Genomic DNA, 16,492 nt, shown 5'->3' with positions numbered 1-16,492 from the left:
CAGCTTCATCAGTATTAAATAGCCATACACACATTCTATTAGGATGGAATACCTTGATAACATATTCACTTTGGTTTTGCTTTACCAAACACCCACATTTCTCTTTTGTACTGCATGCTCATTTAACTAAACAGAAATGACGTTTTTCAGCCCTATAATTAATAATAATAATAATAATAATAATTAATATTAATAGTTACACACATGATCTGACTGCTGCTATGATAGAATTAATCTATAATCAATAACGTATACAAACATGAATACAATTAAATACAATAGGAGAATAAAATATATTTCAGTTCTTTATTACACCTCATCTATTCAAGACTAATGAATCTTAATTGTTTTACCATGAAAGTTGAAAGATTGTGCTGTGTATTCTTTAATTATTTAAAACACCTAATGAATAGTCCTATATGTTTTATTTTTTAGGTACTGGAATAATTAAACCCTATGGAAATAAAACCCATCAAAGGCATTACCTTCATTCCGTTGATGATATTGGGGATCCCAGGAAATGTCTATATTATGTTGAAATTTTTTTTGGTCAGAGTCATTGAGAAGAAACTGCTTCCATCTAGCATTATACTTATAGTTTTAGCATTAATGAACCTTCTAGTCCTTCTAGCACGTGGGACCCCAGAATATATGAACATCACTGGATTGGTGCATTTGTTAAATGATGATGCATGCAAACTCATTGTTTATACCTACAGAACAAGCAGAGCAATGTCTATTTCTATCACCAGTCTGCTTAGTTGCCATCAATGTATCCTCATTGCTCCTACAACAAAAGTATGGGTCTATCTAAAACCAAGAATGTCTAAAAATATGGTGGCCATCATTATAATTATATTCATCATTAATATGCTACTCTACTGCTCTAGTGTTACATTTGCCCATGCAAAAAATAATTCCACAAATTCACCATATACATTGCACCTCGTCAGCTGTAAAACTGACTTTTTGACTCAACTCTCTTTCATCATCAATGGGACACTCCTGGTTGTAAAAGATTTTGTTTTAGTGGCATTGATGACATTGACAAGCTCTTATATTGTCAATGTTCTGCTCAACCATCAAAAAAACATCAAGGACATGCGGAGCTCACATAATGTTGGTAAATCTATGGAATACAAGGCGTCTCGAGCTGTCATTTTGCTAATTGTTCTGTATGTTGTATTGTTTGGACTGGATAGTTCTTTATGGATTTACTCTTTGATTTATGTTGGGCCCGATATGAATGATGCTCGAGTAATTCTAGCTTGTGCATATTCTGCCCTCAGCCCCATCTTAATAATTGCTACAAACCCAAAACTACATGACGTAAATTGTTTAAAACGGTTTAAATTGCAAAACTATAATGAAGACTTAGAAAATAAAACTCAATTAAGCTGGGTTGGTAACTACAATGGTGAGAAGAAAACTGATGTTGCTTACAGTGGTTTAACTGATTAATTTATGTCTTAAAAATCTATTACATCCTCAAAAAAAGAGGGATTTTTTTATTTTGTTTTATTCTGCTTGTTGCCTTTGTTAATAATAATAATAATAATAATAATAATATTTATTCATTTACATAGCGCTATTAATTCCATAGCGCTTTACATACATTGGCAACACTGTCCCCATTGGGGCTGACAATCTAAATTCCCTATCAGTATGTTTTTGGAGTGTGGGAGGAAACAGGAGTACCTGGAGGAAACCCACACAAACACGGGGAGAACATACAAACTCCTTGCAGATGTTGTCTTTAGAGGGACTAGAGCCCAGGACCCCAGCTCTGCAAGGCTGCAGTGCTAACCACTGAGCCACCGTGCCGCCCACTGACCATCTCTGCAAACTATCAGGGTGGTCTGTTTCCCAGGAAAGTAGCGCACACTTGCAAGCACCCTGGTATACAGTGGTGTGAAAAAGTGTTTGCCCCCCTTCCTGATTTGTTATTTTTGTGCATGTTTGTCACATTTAAATGTTTCAGATCACCAAACAAATTTAAATATTAGACAAAGATAGCACAAGTAAACACAAAATGCAGTTTAGAAATGAAAGTCTTTATTATCAAGGGAAAAAGAAATCCAAACCTGCAGGGTCTTGTGTGAAAAAGTGATTGCCACCCTTAGCAGCAACTGCAATCAAAGCGTTTGTGACAACTGGCAATGAGTCTTTTACAACGCTCTTAAGGAATTTTCGCCCACTCATCTTTGCAAAATTGTTGTTATACTGCCAAATTAGAGGTTTGTCGAGCATGAACCTTTTTATATTAGGCAACAGCATGTCACTCGGATTAAGGTCAAGACTTTGACTAGCCACTCCAAAGTCTTAATTTTGTTCTTCTTAAGCCCTTCAGAGGCGGACTTGTTGGTGTATTTTGGTTCATGGTCCTGCTGCATAACCCAAGTGCACTTCAGCTTGAGGTCATGAACAGATGGCCGGATATTGTCCTTCAGTATTTTTTGATAGACAGCAGAATTCTTGGAATTTACCTCAGCAAGTCTTCCAGGTACTGAAGCAGCAAAACAACCCCAGACCATCATTCTAGCATCACAATATTTTACTTGTATTATGTTCCTTTTCTGAAATGCTGTATTACTTCTACTCCAGATGTAATGGGACACACAGCTTGCAAAAAGTTCACCTTCTGCCTGGTCAGTCCACAGAGTATTCTCCCAAAAGTCTTGGCAACCATCAAGATGTTTTCTGGCAAAAGCCTTTATGTTCCTTTTGCTCATCAGTGGTTTTCACCTTGTAACTCTGCCATGCAGGCGGCCATTTTTGCCTAGTCTCTTTCCTATGGTAGAATCATGAACACTGACCTTAACTGAGACAAGTGAGGCCTGCAGTTCTTTGCATGTTGTTATGGGGTCTTTTGGGACCTCTTTGAGTTGTTGCTGCACTCTTGTGGTAATTTTGGCTTGTTGACCACACTTGGGAAGGTTCCCCACTATTTCATGTTTTCACCATTTGTGAATAATGGCTCTCATTCTGGTTTGCTTCAGTACCAAAGCTTTAGAAATGGCTTTATAACCTTTTCCAGACTGATAGATCTCAATTACTTTGTTTCTCATTTGTTCCTGAATTTCTATGGCTCATGCCATGATGTCTAGCTTTTAAGGATCTTTTGATCTACTTTACTTTATCAGGCAGGTATTATTTAAGTGATTTCTTGATCGTGAACAGGTGTGGCAGTAATTAGGCTTGGATGTGGCTAGGGAAATTGAACCACAGTTAATTTATGTTTTATGAGGGGATCACTTTTTCACACAGGTTTGGATTTCTTTTCTCTTAATAATAAAGACCTTCATATATAAACTGCATTTTGTGCTTACTTGTGTTATCTCTGTCTAATATTTACATTTCTTTGGTGATCTGAAACATTTAACTGTGGCAAATATGAAAAATAATAAGAAATCAGGAGGAGGGCGAACACTTTATTACACCACTGTAGATCTTGCATTTACTGTTTTAAAGCTGGCAAGATTTCTGGATCCAGCCAACTTCAGTTCCACAGTGCTCCTCCTATTCTACAGAGGCAAAGAAGCCTTTGCTCGCACCATCAGATAATGCAAAGTTTGGGTCAGCATCTTAGCCATGCTGCTGATCTGACGTAAAAAATAAGGCCCTTTGGAAGCAGAAAGTATGAACTTGGGAAGCGGCCTGCTCCTGAACCTCAATCTTGAAAATAGTACTTTGCAAACCAGGCCAGAAAATAATCCATCATACTACTCTAGCTCTTTTTTGTGTAATATTGGTTTAGTTTTGCAATTTTCTGAACCATATTATGAATAAATACAAAAAGAATTTTAAAGACTACATTTTTCTAAAGACATTTGTATGTGTATGTTATCAGTCATGTTATGACAATCTATTAAACCAAAATTAAACACATACTATTTAACTATTATTTGTGTCACTTATATGGTGTAAAGCTGAGAGGCATTCTTACTTATTAACCTAAAATTTTGTAAATCTTGCAAGTCAAGCCAAATGGTTTTTACTTAATTTAGCAATTCTCTTCCACTTTAGTAGTTTGTCCTTTTATTAGAGAGAGGAAAACAACGATCAAATGTCCAATAAATGCAGTTTTTTATATTGAGAGCAGGTACAAGTAGAAAAACACCACTGTGTAAATGTTAAAAACAAATACTAAAGTGCCCATGCATGATCCTCAAATGAAGATAATATTCTGATGATAAATAGTTAAATATCTGTGAATTATAACTCAGGATACACTATGCAAACATCAATGTCCCAAGAAAAAAAAGATATATACATATACTATATATAGCTATCTAACATATAAAGCTGAGTGTATGTGTGTATGTATGTGTGTATGTCCGTTAAAGGAATCCACACCGTCATATTTACAATCACAAAATTTTGCACAGACACTCCATGTGACTCAGGGAATGTCATAGACTACGTTTGGGCAGGCAAATTTAACCCTGCACTTTACAGTTACTCTTGAGAAATCCTGCATCCATTAAACTGAAAGGAGCTGGGAGCTGCAGGCTATTAATAGCAACTGTCAGTGGTTGCTATAGGAATAAAATAAACTGTTAGTATAAGAATCTTATGCATGAGGTAATAAGATGTCGGTGGTGAGACAGAGAGAGATTTATAGATGATCTGCTGTTCATTTGGAGAGGTACTCAAATAGAATTGCAGGATTTTGTAAAGTACATCAACATTAATAATTTCAACCTGAAATTTACTTCATGTTCTGATCAAAATTCAATTAATTTTTTGGATATAACTTTAACGTTTGATATTGACAAGCGGGTCATAATTTCACCCTTTAGAAAACCCACAGCCTCTAATAACATCTTAGCAGAAGAATCCTGCCATCCACCCCATATTATAAAAAAATCTTCCTATTGGCGAATTAATAAGAATGAAAAGGAATAGTACAAATCCTATTACTTTTGAGAGTGAAAGACAAAAAACTCATAAAAGATTGATAAAAAGAGGATATTCTCAATGGTGTCTAAACAGAGCTGATAAAATAGTGAATGAGGTAGTACGTGGTGACCTGTTAATCAATAAGAAAAAATGCCCTAAAAATGAGGAATCTACAATTGTTTTTTCAACCCAGTATAGCACAGATTTTTATAACATCAAAAAAATTCTTCTGAAATATTTACCTATCCTTAATCAGGACCCTAAACTTAGAGAAATATTAAAAAACAATAAAATCAAGTTTGTTGCTAGGAAAGCACCTTCTTTGAGAGACATTTTGTTTCCGAGTTATTTCTCTAAGAAAAACTACTACATCTACAACATGGTTAGATATTAAAGGCTTTTTTCAATGCGGTGCTAAGAAATGCAAGAGCTGTCATTTTGCCAAAAAATCAAAAACCTTTTTTTCATTTGCCTATAATAAAACCTATGAAATCAACAGCTTTATAAACTGTAGTTCTGATCATATTATTTATTCAATAGAATGTAATAGCTGTTTGATTCAATATATAGTCTGCACTACAGGACCTTTAAAAAAACGCATTCGCAAGCACTTATCTGATATTGAAAGTACTACAGCACTTGGTATTTCTGCCGCATCCAGACACTTTGTGACAGCACACAATAGAGGTACAGACACTCTCTCTTTCATGGGCATTGAAAAGGTTTTTCCACCCCCCCCCCCGTGGTGGCAATTATAAACGCAAGCTATTGAATAGAGAGAGTTACTGGATTTTCACTCTAGGCAGCCGCATGCCTGGGGGCATGAACAAAAGACAGGATATCATCACGTGTTATTGAATAAATCTCTGATTTTTCTATATAAAGCTCTACAAATTTGAAATCAGTGGATTTAATTATTGCAATTTTTTTTTTTTCTGAAAATATCTATGACAAATAAATTAATAATATACAATAGAAAATTGACTAGATAAAAGTAAAAAATCTAGAAAATAATTTAATCCATACAAATCCAAGATTTGAAAATTGAATGAACTGAAAAAAATATTGCTGGGATTCAATCACACTAAACAAATAATAAATTGGAATGATTGATTTACAATACTATAAGGGTTACAATAATTATGGGTGACTATTATAACAATTTTGTTTAAAAAAATATAAAAAAATATAAAAAAATGATAAACTTACATTTGATATATAGTTATATCTGCTCTGATCTATTATACTGTAACATCTATGAATTAATGCCATATAATATGAATATATTTATCCCATGTATGAATATGTGTTACTTATACTAATGATTTTCCATGAACAAGTATAGAAGGAGTTTTTGCCATCATAGGGTTAAAACATGGGAGGTTTCATGTTTGATTTTAATCCCTTTCCTTCACTTTTTCCTTTCCTCCCCTTTTTCTATATTTTGGCAGTCTAGCCTTTAGTTTGACAGACCATGTAGAAGGCACTTGTACGCCGAAACGCGTAGTCCAAGCAGGCTACCACTCCTAATCTCTTTCCTTCACCGCCCAGAAGTGTGGCTCCAATTTTATGGAAGTTTTTCAAAATAAAGATTTGCAAATGCAAAAAAAATTTTAATATATACCTGCATCCTCAAATTTGTCCGCTGGAGTTATAAAGTTTTTTCATTTGGATTTCCCGTGGCTGGCTCCTGCTCTGGTTTTCCGTGCGGACTATCTTCTGGATTGATACTGGAATCCACACACAGGAGTGTACGGGTAAGCTGGCTTTGAAAACTATTTAGTTTTTTGTAGAGAGAGAGAGAGAGAGACAGAAATATACAGAGACACAGACAGAGACACAGACAGAGACAGATGGGCAAAAAGACAGCCGGGCAAACAGACAGCCCTGGAAAGAGAGAGACCTGGAAAGAGACAAACCTGGAAAGATTAAGACAGGGAAAGAGACAGACCTGGAAAGAGAGAGACAGGGAAAGAGACAGCTCTGGAAAGAGACAGACTTGGAAAGAGACAGACCTGGAAAGAGACAGCTGGGCAAAGAGACAGATGGGCAAAGAGATAGACGCCTAAAGAGACAGATGGGCAAAGAGACAGACGGGCAAAGAGACAGACCTGGAAAGAGACAGACCTGGAAAGAGACAAACGGGCAAAGAGACAAACGGGCAAAGAGACAGACCGGGAAAGAGACAGACCGGGAAAGAAACAGACCGGGAAAGAGACAGACCTGGAAAGAAACAGACCGGGAAAAAGACAGACAAGGAAAGAGACAGACGAGGAAAGAGATAGACGGGGAAAGAGACAGACGGGGAAAGAGACAGACGGGGAAAGAGACAGACGGGGAAAGAGACAGATGGGGAAATTGACAGATGGGGAAATTGACAGATGGGGAATTTGACAGACCTGGAAAGAGACAGCCCTGGAAAGAGACAGCTGGACAAAGAGACATACGGGCAAAGAGACAGACCTGGAAAGAAACAGACCGGGAAAAAGACAGACAAGGAAAGAGACAGACGAGGAAAGAGATAGACGGGGAAAGAGACAGACGGGGAAAGAGACAGACAGGGAAAGAGACAGACGGGGAAAGAGACAGATGGGGAAATTGACAGATGGGGAAATTGACAGATGGGGAATTTGACAGACCTGGAAAGAGACAGCCCTGGAAAGAGACAGCTGGACAAAGAGACATACGGGCAAAGAGACAGACAGGCAAAGAGACAGCGTTGTAAGGAGACAGATGGACAAAGAGACAGACAGGCAAAGAGACAGACGGGCAAAGAGACAGACAGGCAAAGAGACAGATGGAGAAAGAGTCAGATGGGGAAAGAGACAGATGGGGAAATAAAGAGACAGAAACACACACACATAGAGACAGACACAGAGATAGAGACAGACAGATACAGAGATTGAGACAGATCGACTGATACAAATACAGAGAGAGAGATAGAAACAGACAGACAGAGACATAGACGCAGACAGACAAGGAAAGAGACAGACAGAGAGACAGACAGACAGCGACACACAGACAGAGACTGGAAGAGAGACAGAGAGACAGTTACTATCCCGGGCAACACCCGAGTACTACAGCTAGTATGTATATATATATATATATATATATATATATATATATATCTCAAGCATATACCTAGATTACAATGTTAAAACAATGGTCAGTGTAAACATAGACCTAAGCCCATATTATACTCCAGGCAGAACTTAGCAGCCAAGCTACACAGGGTATAAGGGAGCATATGTTGATACTAGCTGAAAATTACCAGTGTGTCACAAAAAGAGATTCACACAGGCAGAGAGTCTGCCCACGATCAGGGTGATGATAAATATGTGTGCATAAAGATGCAAGGCTGGAAGAAGGATAGTTGTACAAGGAGGTATATAGCTGGAGTTAGACAGTGATGGAGAAGTCAGCCAGGCACACTGACTGCCTGAAATGTGTTTCGGCTATGTCTTCGTAAAGGGACATGCTAAGGTCAACCCATGCTTCCTGTGGTGGAATCACAGAACTGCTTCAAGATTCATTCTACAGCCTAGGATCTAAGGTTCCAGCTGAAGATTCACAGACTGCATTCCTGCTCAACACTGAGCCCACTAATTTAGTTGCTTGAAGAACCCAGGTTGGGACAAACTCAGTTTCCTGGGATCATATGTTGCTGTGCGCAGTCAGCATCCTACGTTTGCTGCTATCTCCGCTCAGTGGGTGCCCACCAATAGTAAAAGTGGCGTGCTGCTGGCTGGGATAATTTCACACTGGAGGCCCCAAAGTCATGAAGAATTCAATCACTGGTGAGCCGGCGGAAAGGGGAGACTCTACTCTTGTACCATCTAGTGTTTTGCTGGAAATGTACAATATGTTTTTGCCTGTTGGTGAATGAATAAAGTCTTACCAATATGTTGTTCACTCTCCTGTATTTTCTGAGTAGTGTTTTACCAACGGGGAAGGAGTACGGTTTCTGAAGACAGCCAGGCTATGGGATGAGAGCACACACTGACCCTCGTGCCTCCACAGTAGGGTTGCACCCTTTTTTGATAACCAGCAAAGGTAAAACAGACAGATGCTGTCTGTATCGTTCAGCTGTCTGGTTTATCTTGGATGATTATCAAAAATATAGTGGATCCTATGCCGTTTTTTAAATTTTTAACTTATAAATAAATCATACTCAAAAACCAGCCTGATGTCCCCCCTATTTTTGATAACCAGCCAAAGTAAAGAAGACAGCTGGGTGCTGGTATTATCAGGCTGGGAGGGCTCATAAGTTTTTGTCCCTTCCCAGCTTAAAAAAATCAGCCTGCAGCCGCTCAAGAAGTGGCGTATTTAGAGATGAGCGAATTCCATGATATTTGTATTCGCTATACTCGTAACAAATACTTAGTAATATTAGTGTATTCGGTATGTATAGCGAGTACAATGCAAGTCAATAGGAAATGCAAGTCATTTTCTGCTGAACCCAACAAAGAGGTCTAGGGGACTGAGAAAATGGCTAAAATGGATAGGACAATAATGAAACTGAATAGGGAGAGCCTGGAGAATATGCCTGCATGCATTTCTGAATCACATATGACTACAGTCTATCGGTGCTCCCGCAGTGTATGTCACATTGCACTGGCTATCCCTGCAGTGACTAGAACAGCAGTGTGTGAGCCATTGCGGGATGACGAGCGCCAACATCAGGAGGTTAGCTCTGATCATTACCTGCTGTGACGATCTCCGCTGAACTCGTGATGTCAGCGCTCGTCACTCACTTCCATGACGCTGTGTTGTCACATCATGTCTCACGGGTGGCCCGAGACTGTGACTAGCGGTGATGTCACAGGCTCACGGAGCAGTTCGCGTGAGAATGCAGTGGCCATGAACTCAGTGACGAGCGCTGATGTCACAATTCAGTGGAGTTTATCACTGAAGGTAATGAACTCAGCTAACCTCATGATGTTGGCGCTCGTTATGCCCTGCAGTGATCTGGCCTAACCTAATGATGTTAGCTCAGGTCACTGCACTGCTCTTCCCGCCATTGGGGAACATTCTGTTCTTCATTGACTGGGACAGTGAGTATGGTATGGATCATCATTCCCTTATAGGAATATGCTGGACCCGGATTTGTTTTTTCTTTTCAATAAATTAGTAAAAGAGGAAATGTTTTGGGGAGTGTTTTTTCAAATAAAATTTTTTTTGTTGTCTTTTTTATTATTGACTGGGTTAGTGATGTCGGGTATCTGATAGATGCCGTGACATCACTAATGCCAGGGCTTGATGCCAGGTGACATTACACAGCTAGTATCAAACCCATATATTACCACATTGGCCACCGCACCAGGGCAAAAGGATGAGCTAGCCGTCAAGCGACAGGATTGGTACATCTAATGGATGCGCCACTTCTGGGGCAGCTGCAGCCTGCTATTTTTAGGCTGGGGATTTTACAATAACCGTGGACCTCCGTAGTCGGAGAATACCAGACCACAGCTGTCCGCTTTACTTTGGCTGATGATCCAATTTGGGGGGGAACCCACAATTTTAGTTTTAAATTATTTATTAAATTTCATTTAAAATAACAGCGTGGGATGCCTTTGATCTTGGATTACCAGCCAGGGTAGAGCTGTCAGCCGTGGTCTGCAGACTGCCACTGTCTGCGTCAACTCAGCTGTGTATAAAAAAAATAGGGGGACCCCACATCTTTTTTTGGGGAAAAAAATAGTTTGTGGCTAAAAACAAAACTAAACACCCTTTAGTGCCACATGAAAGGCACTAAAGGGTGCAAGATTACAAAATGCAGGGGAGTGAGACATTATATATGTCTTTCTATCTATCTAGCTAGCTATCTATCCAGCTATCTTTTTAGCTTTTGACTGTATGTAACCCTCCTTCCATTTTTTTTGCATTTGCAAAGGCCACTGGCAACGTATTAATGTGGCTGATGTGGACAGACGGCACAAGTCAGACTGTGAACCCCTAAATATTGTGGAAACAGAAATGGGGTGTTTAGTGTATCAGGCACCACAAAATGGTAGAGTTCTGCTTTTTATTTACAAAGGCCACTGGCAACGTATTAATGTGATTGATGTGGACGGACAGCACAAGTCAGGCTGTGAACGCCTAAATATTGTGGAAATGGGAATGGTGCATTAAGTGTATCAGGCAGCTAAAAATGGTAGATTCCTGCTTTGTATTTGCAAAGGCCACTGGCAACGTATTAATGTGGATGATGTGGATGGACGGCACAAGTCAGGCTGCAAACCCTTAAATATTGTGGAAACATGACTGATGCGTTTACTGTATCAGGCATCACTGATTGCTAGAGTACTGATTTGTAACTATTTGCAAAAGCCACTAGCAACAAATTAATGTGGCTGATGTGGACAGTTGGCACAAGTTAAACAAGAATGCCATGGAGACACCATCACATGTTTCTCAACGCTGGCAGGAAACTAGCCAGATCTTTCACCGGGAAGGAACAACCACGGAAAGAGCAGTCTCCAGTCAAGGAAATCGCCTATACCAAAACATGGCATCCATCCACAGACAGCTGTTTCGGGGTATTTGCCCCTCATCAGTGTGGGGTAAGAAACTGGCTATTGGGAGCAAGGCCTAATAGAAAACTACATAGGAAAGGATGGTTGATCTCGGGGAGATCAACATCCAACACCGCGGAGACACCATCACGTGTTTCTCAATGCAGTGACACTAGACCAAGCTAGTTTCCTGCCAGCATTGAGAAACATGTGATGGTGTCTCCGCAGCATTCTTGTTTTGCATATTTTCCCAGGGGGTCTTGTTCTAGTGTCACTGCGTTGAGAAACATGTGATGGTGTCTCCGCGGTGTTGGATGTTGATCTCCCCGAGATCAACCATCCTTACCTATGTAGTGTTCTACTAGGCATTGCTCCCACTAGCCAGTTTCCTACTCCACACTGATGAGGGGCAAATACCCCAAAACAGCTGTCTCTGGATGGATACCGTGTTTTGATATAGGCGGTTTCCTTGACTGGAGACTGCCCTTCCCGTGGTTGTTCCTTCCCGGTGAAAGACCTGGCTAGTTTCCTGCCAGCATTGAGAAACATGTGATGGTGTCTCCGCGGCATTCTTGTTTTGCATATTTTCCCAGGGGGCCTTGTTCTAGTGTCACTGCGTTGAGAAACACGTGATGGTGTCTCCGCGGTGTTGGATGTTGATCTACCCGAGATCAACCATCCTTACCTATGGATGGCACAAGTTAGGCTGTGAACCCCTAAATATTGTGGAAACAGATCGATGCTTTACTGTATCAGGCAGTGGTAAATGCTAGAGTACTGCTCTGTAATTATTTGCAAAAGCCACTAGCAATGTATTAACATGGCTGATGTGGATGGATGGCATAACTCAGGCTGTAAACCCATAACAATTGTGGAAATATGACCAATGTGTTTACTGTATCAGGCAGCACAAAATTTTACAGTCCTGCTTTGTATTTGCAAAGGCCACTAGCAATGTATTAATGTGGCTGATGTAGACGGATGGCACAAATCAGAATGTCAACCCCTAAATACTGTGGCAACAGGATTGGCGCTTTACTGTTTCAGGCAGTGGTAAATGCTACAATACTGCTTTGTAACTATTTGCAAAAGCCACTAACAACATATTAATTTGGCTGATCTGAGTGCCACAAGGCAGGCTGTGAACCCCTCAATATTGTGGAAACAGATCCCGATTCTTTACCTAATCCACAATCTCTCCCTCTTTGCTGTGACATTGTTCAGTGCTATCAGCTCTTAAAAGAGCTATTGTATTCCGGTTTCTGGACGATACTATGCAGATAGCGACACACACTGCTTTAAACAATGTCCCTGCTCGGAAATCTGTGCCTCCCTACACTACACTGAGCTACACTGCAGGAAGCCCTGAAAAGGGTGTTTTGTGTTGTTAAGAGGCTTAAGCCTGCTTTACATCTTACGATATCACATATGATATCGTATGCGATCGTACCCGCCCCCATCGTACGTGCGGCACGTTCAATTTGTTGACCGTGTCGCACAAACGATTATTTCCTGTCACACGTACTTACCCTTCAATATGACCTCGATGTGGGCGGCAAACATCCACTTCCTGGAGTGGGAGGGATGTTCGGCGTCACAGCGACATCACGCGGCAACCGGCCAATATAAGCGGAGGGGCGGAGATGAGCGTGACGTAAACATCCCGCCCACCTCCTTCCTTCCGCATTGCCAGCAGGAGCCGCGGGACGCAGGTAAGATCTGTTCATCGTTCCCGGGGTGTCACACACTGCGATGTGTGGTACCTCGGGAACATTGAACAACCCGACGTGCAATTTTAAGGAAATGAATGACGTGTATGCGATGAACGGTTTAACGTTCAATCGCAATTGCACGTAGCTGTCACACGCTACAACAACACTAACGATGCCAGATGTGCATAACTTACGACATGACTCCGCCGACACATCGTTAGATTTAGTGTAGCGTGTAAAGCCCGCTTTACACTCTCCCTTGCAGCTGCTCGCTCTATTCCTATGCTGATACAATGCTGGCTCTGGGTGAAATGTGCGCAAAATTGTGTCGGAAGGTCTTTTATAGACCCTGCTCGGCCAGCCAATCACAGTAATGCCACAACCAAGATGACTGCGGCATTACTGTTAAGTTGGTTGTTTGTTAAGAAGCCCAGTAGGTTTATTGGCTGCAAATCAGGTGCCAAAACAGCTGGGCGGGATATCTAAATATAGCAAGGTGAATACACCATTATTCACAATATAACGTATAGCCTGAATACCGCACTATTGTGCGAATAGCATATTGTGACGAATACATTCTTTCATCACTAGGAGCATCACATTAAATATGCCAATCCTAGAGCTTTGCCCTGCTCTTCCTAATTGGCCTGGTGCGGTGGCAAGCAGTGTATTATTTTTTAAGTTAATGTCAGCTGTGAATTGACAGTTGGCATCAATCCCAGGGACTAGTAATGGAGAGGCATCTATCAGACACTCTCATTACTAGAGATGAGCGAACCGGTCGCGGTTCGGCTCGAGGTCGGTTCGCCGAACGGAGCTCCCGTTCGAGTTCGGTTCATCGAACGTTCGACGAACCGAACTCGAACGGCATAGGAAACAAAGGCAGGCAATCACAAACACATAAAAACACCTAGAAAACACCCTCAAAGGTGTCCAAAAGGTGACAAAAAACTCACAACACAACACAAACACATGGGAAAGTGACAAGGACAAATTCTCATGTGAAAACAAAACAGCGTTACGAGGAAAAAGAGGACGAAACACAGATATAGGCATGGCATGCCCTTCTAAAATCATGTAAAACACCGCAAGGTGACTCCAAGCGGAGTCTCCCTTTTTTCCAAAAATTGGGCCACACACACACCCACCCATTCAGTGGCAGCACTTGTACTCCAGTTGTACACTTCACAGCTAGATTTGCATCAAGCACATTCAAAAATATGCCATACTTAACCGTTCCAAGGATGACCCTGGGGTAGGTAGCAAAGTCTTTGCTGAACCATGACTTGTTCATCTTGGCTCCTTTTAAAAAACACAGCAAGCAACGGTTACTCCAAGCGGAGTCTCCCTTTTTTTCAAAAAATTGGGCCCCACACACACCCATTCAGTGGCAGCACTTGTGCCCCAGTTGTACACTTTACAGCTAGATTTGCATCAAGCACATTCAAAAATACGCCATACTTAACCGTCCCCAGGAGGACACCGGGGTAGGTAGCTAAGTCTTTCCTGATCCCAGCTCTGTTCATCTTGGCTCCTTTTAAAAAACACAGCAAGCAAGGGTTACTCCAAGCGGAGTCTCCCTTTTTTCCAAAAATTGGGCCACACAGACACTAACCGCTTCAGTGGCAGCACTTGTGCCCTAGTTGTACACTTCACAGCTAGATTTGCATCAAACACATTCAAAAATACGCCATACTTAACCGTCCCCAGGAGGACACCGGGGTAGGTAGCTAAGTCTTTCCTGATCCCAGCTCTGTTAATCTTGGCTCCTTTTAAAAAACACAGCAAGCAAGAGTTACTCCAAGCGGAGTCTCCCTTTTTTCCAAAAATTGGGCCACACAGACACTAACCCTTTCAGTGGCAGCACTTGTGCCCTAGTTGTACACTTCACAGCTAGATTTGCATTAAGCACATTCAAAAATACGCCATACTTAACCGTCCCCAGGAGGACACCGGGGTAGGTAGCTAAGTCTTTCCTGATCCCAGCTCTGTTCATCTTGACTCCTTTTAAAAAACACAGCAAGCAAGGGTTACTCCAAGCGGAGTCTCCATTTTTTCCAAAAATTGGGCCACACAGACACCCCTTCAGTGGCAGCACTTGTGCCCCAGTTGTACACTTCACAGCTAGATTTGCATCAAGCATATTCAAAAATACGCCATACTTAACCGTCCCCAGGATGACACCGGGGTAGGTAGCAAAGTCTTTCCTGATCCCAGCTATATGCATCTTGGATCATTTTTTAAAACTATGTAAGCAAGGGTTACTCCAAGCGGAGTGTCACTTTTTCCAAAAATTGTGCCCCACACACACCCACCCATTCAGTGGCAGCACTTGTGCCCTAGTTGTACACTTCACAGCTAGATTTGCATCAAGCACATTCAAAAATCCACAAGCATTTACTCTCCCCAGGATGACACAGGGGTAGTAAATTCCTGGTGGATTCATGACTTGTTCATTTTGATGAACGTTAGTCTGTCCACATTGTCACTGGACAGACGCGTGCGCTTATCTGTCAGCACACACCCAGCAGCACTGAAGACACGTTCAGAGACAACGCTGGCAGCTGGACACGACAAAATCTCCAAGGCGTAACTGGAGAGCTCTGGCCATTTTTCTAGATTTGAAGCCCAAAATGAGCAAGGCTCCATTTGCAAAGTCATGGCATCGATGTTCATTTGGAGATACTCCTGTATCATCCTCTCCAGCCGTTGACTATGTGTCAGACTTGTTGTCTCTGGTGGCCTTGCAAAGGAGGGTCTAAAAAAATTATGAAAAGATTCCATAAAATTGCTGTTACCAGCACCAGATACAGTCCTACTGGTATGGGTAGACAGTTGAAGATGAAGAGACCGTCCCATGTTTGTCAAGTTACAACTGTGAGATTCACGCCCTGCACCTGCACGGTTGTTTGGTGGAAAAGCCGAGCTAAGATCGAGTAACAGCTTCTGCTGATACTCCTGCATACGTGCGTCCCTTTCTATGGCTGGAATTATGTCACAAAATTTGGACTTGTACCGGGGATCTAATAGTGTGGCAAGCCAGTAGTCATCATCACTTCTAATTTTGACAATACGAGGGTCATGTTGGAGGTAGTGCAACAAGAAGGCACTCATGTGTCTTGGGCAGCCATGCGGACCAAGTTCACGCTGTGTTTGTGGCATAGAGGTGCTACCCATTCTTTGTTCCTCTGACATCTCCCCTCAACCTCTTTCAACTGAAATTTGACCAAGGTCTCCCTCATCCGCTGAGTCTTCCATGTCCATGGACAGTTCGTCCTCCATTTCTTCATGTTCTCCTGCACCTTCCTCAACATTTCGCCTGCTACTATGCGCCCTTGTTGATCCCTGTCCCCCATGGTCCCA

At 41.4% G+C, this 16,492-nt stretch overlaps 1 protein-coding gene across 1 annotated transcript; it reads left to right on the top strand.

Annotated features, from left to right (window-relative positions):
- The first annotated feature begins 453 nt into the window (after positions 1-453).
- On the top strand, positions 454-1,461 carry LOC142289357 (olfactory receptor class A-like protein 1). The gene has a single exon (XM_075333586.1). The coding sequence runs from the start codon at positions 457-459 to the stop codon at positions 1,459-1,461; it is 1,005 nt and encodes a 334-aa protein (XP_075189701.1). The 5' UTR covers positions 454-456.
- The last annotated feature ends 15,031 nt before the right edge of the window (positions 1,462-16,492 follow it).

Source organism: Anomaloglossus baeobatrachus, chromosome 2, assembly GCF_048569485.1.
Source record: "Anomaloglossus baeobatrachus isolate aAnoBae1 chromosome 2, aAnoBae1.hap1, whole genome shotgun sequence".
Taxonomy (NCBI): Eukaryota; Metazoa; Chordata; class Amphibia; order Anura; family Aromobatidae; genus Anomaloglossus; species Anomaloglossus baeobatrachus.
This window is presented reverse-complemented; position numbering and strand designations above follow the sequence as displayed.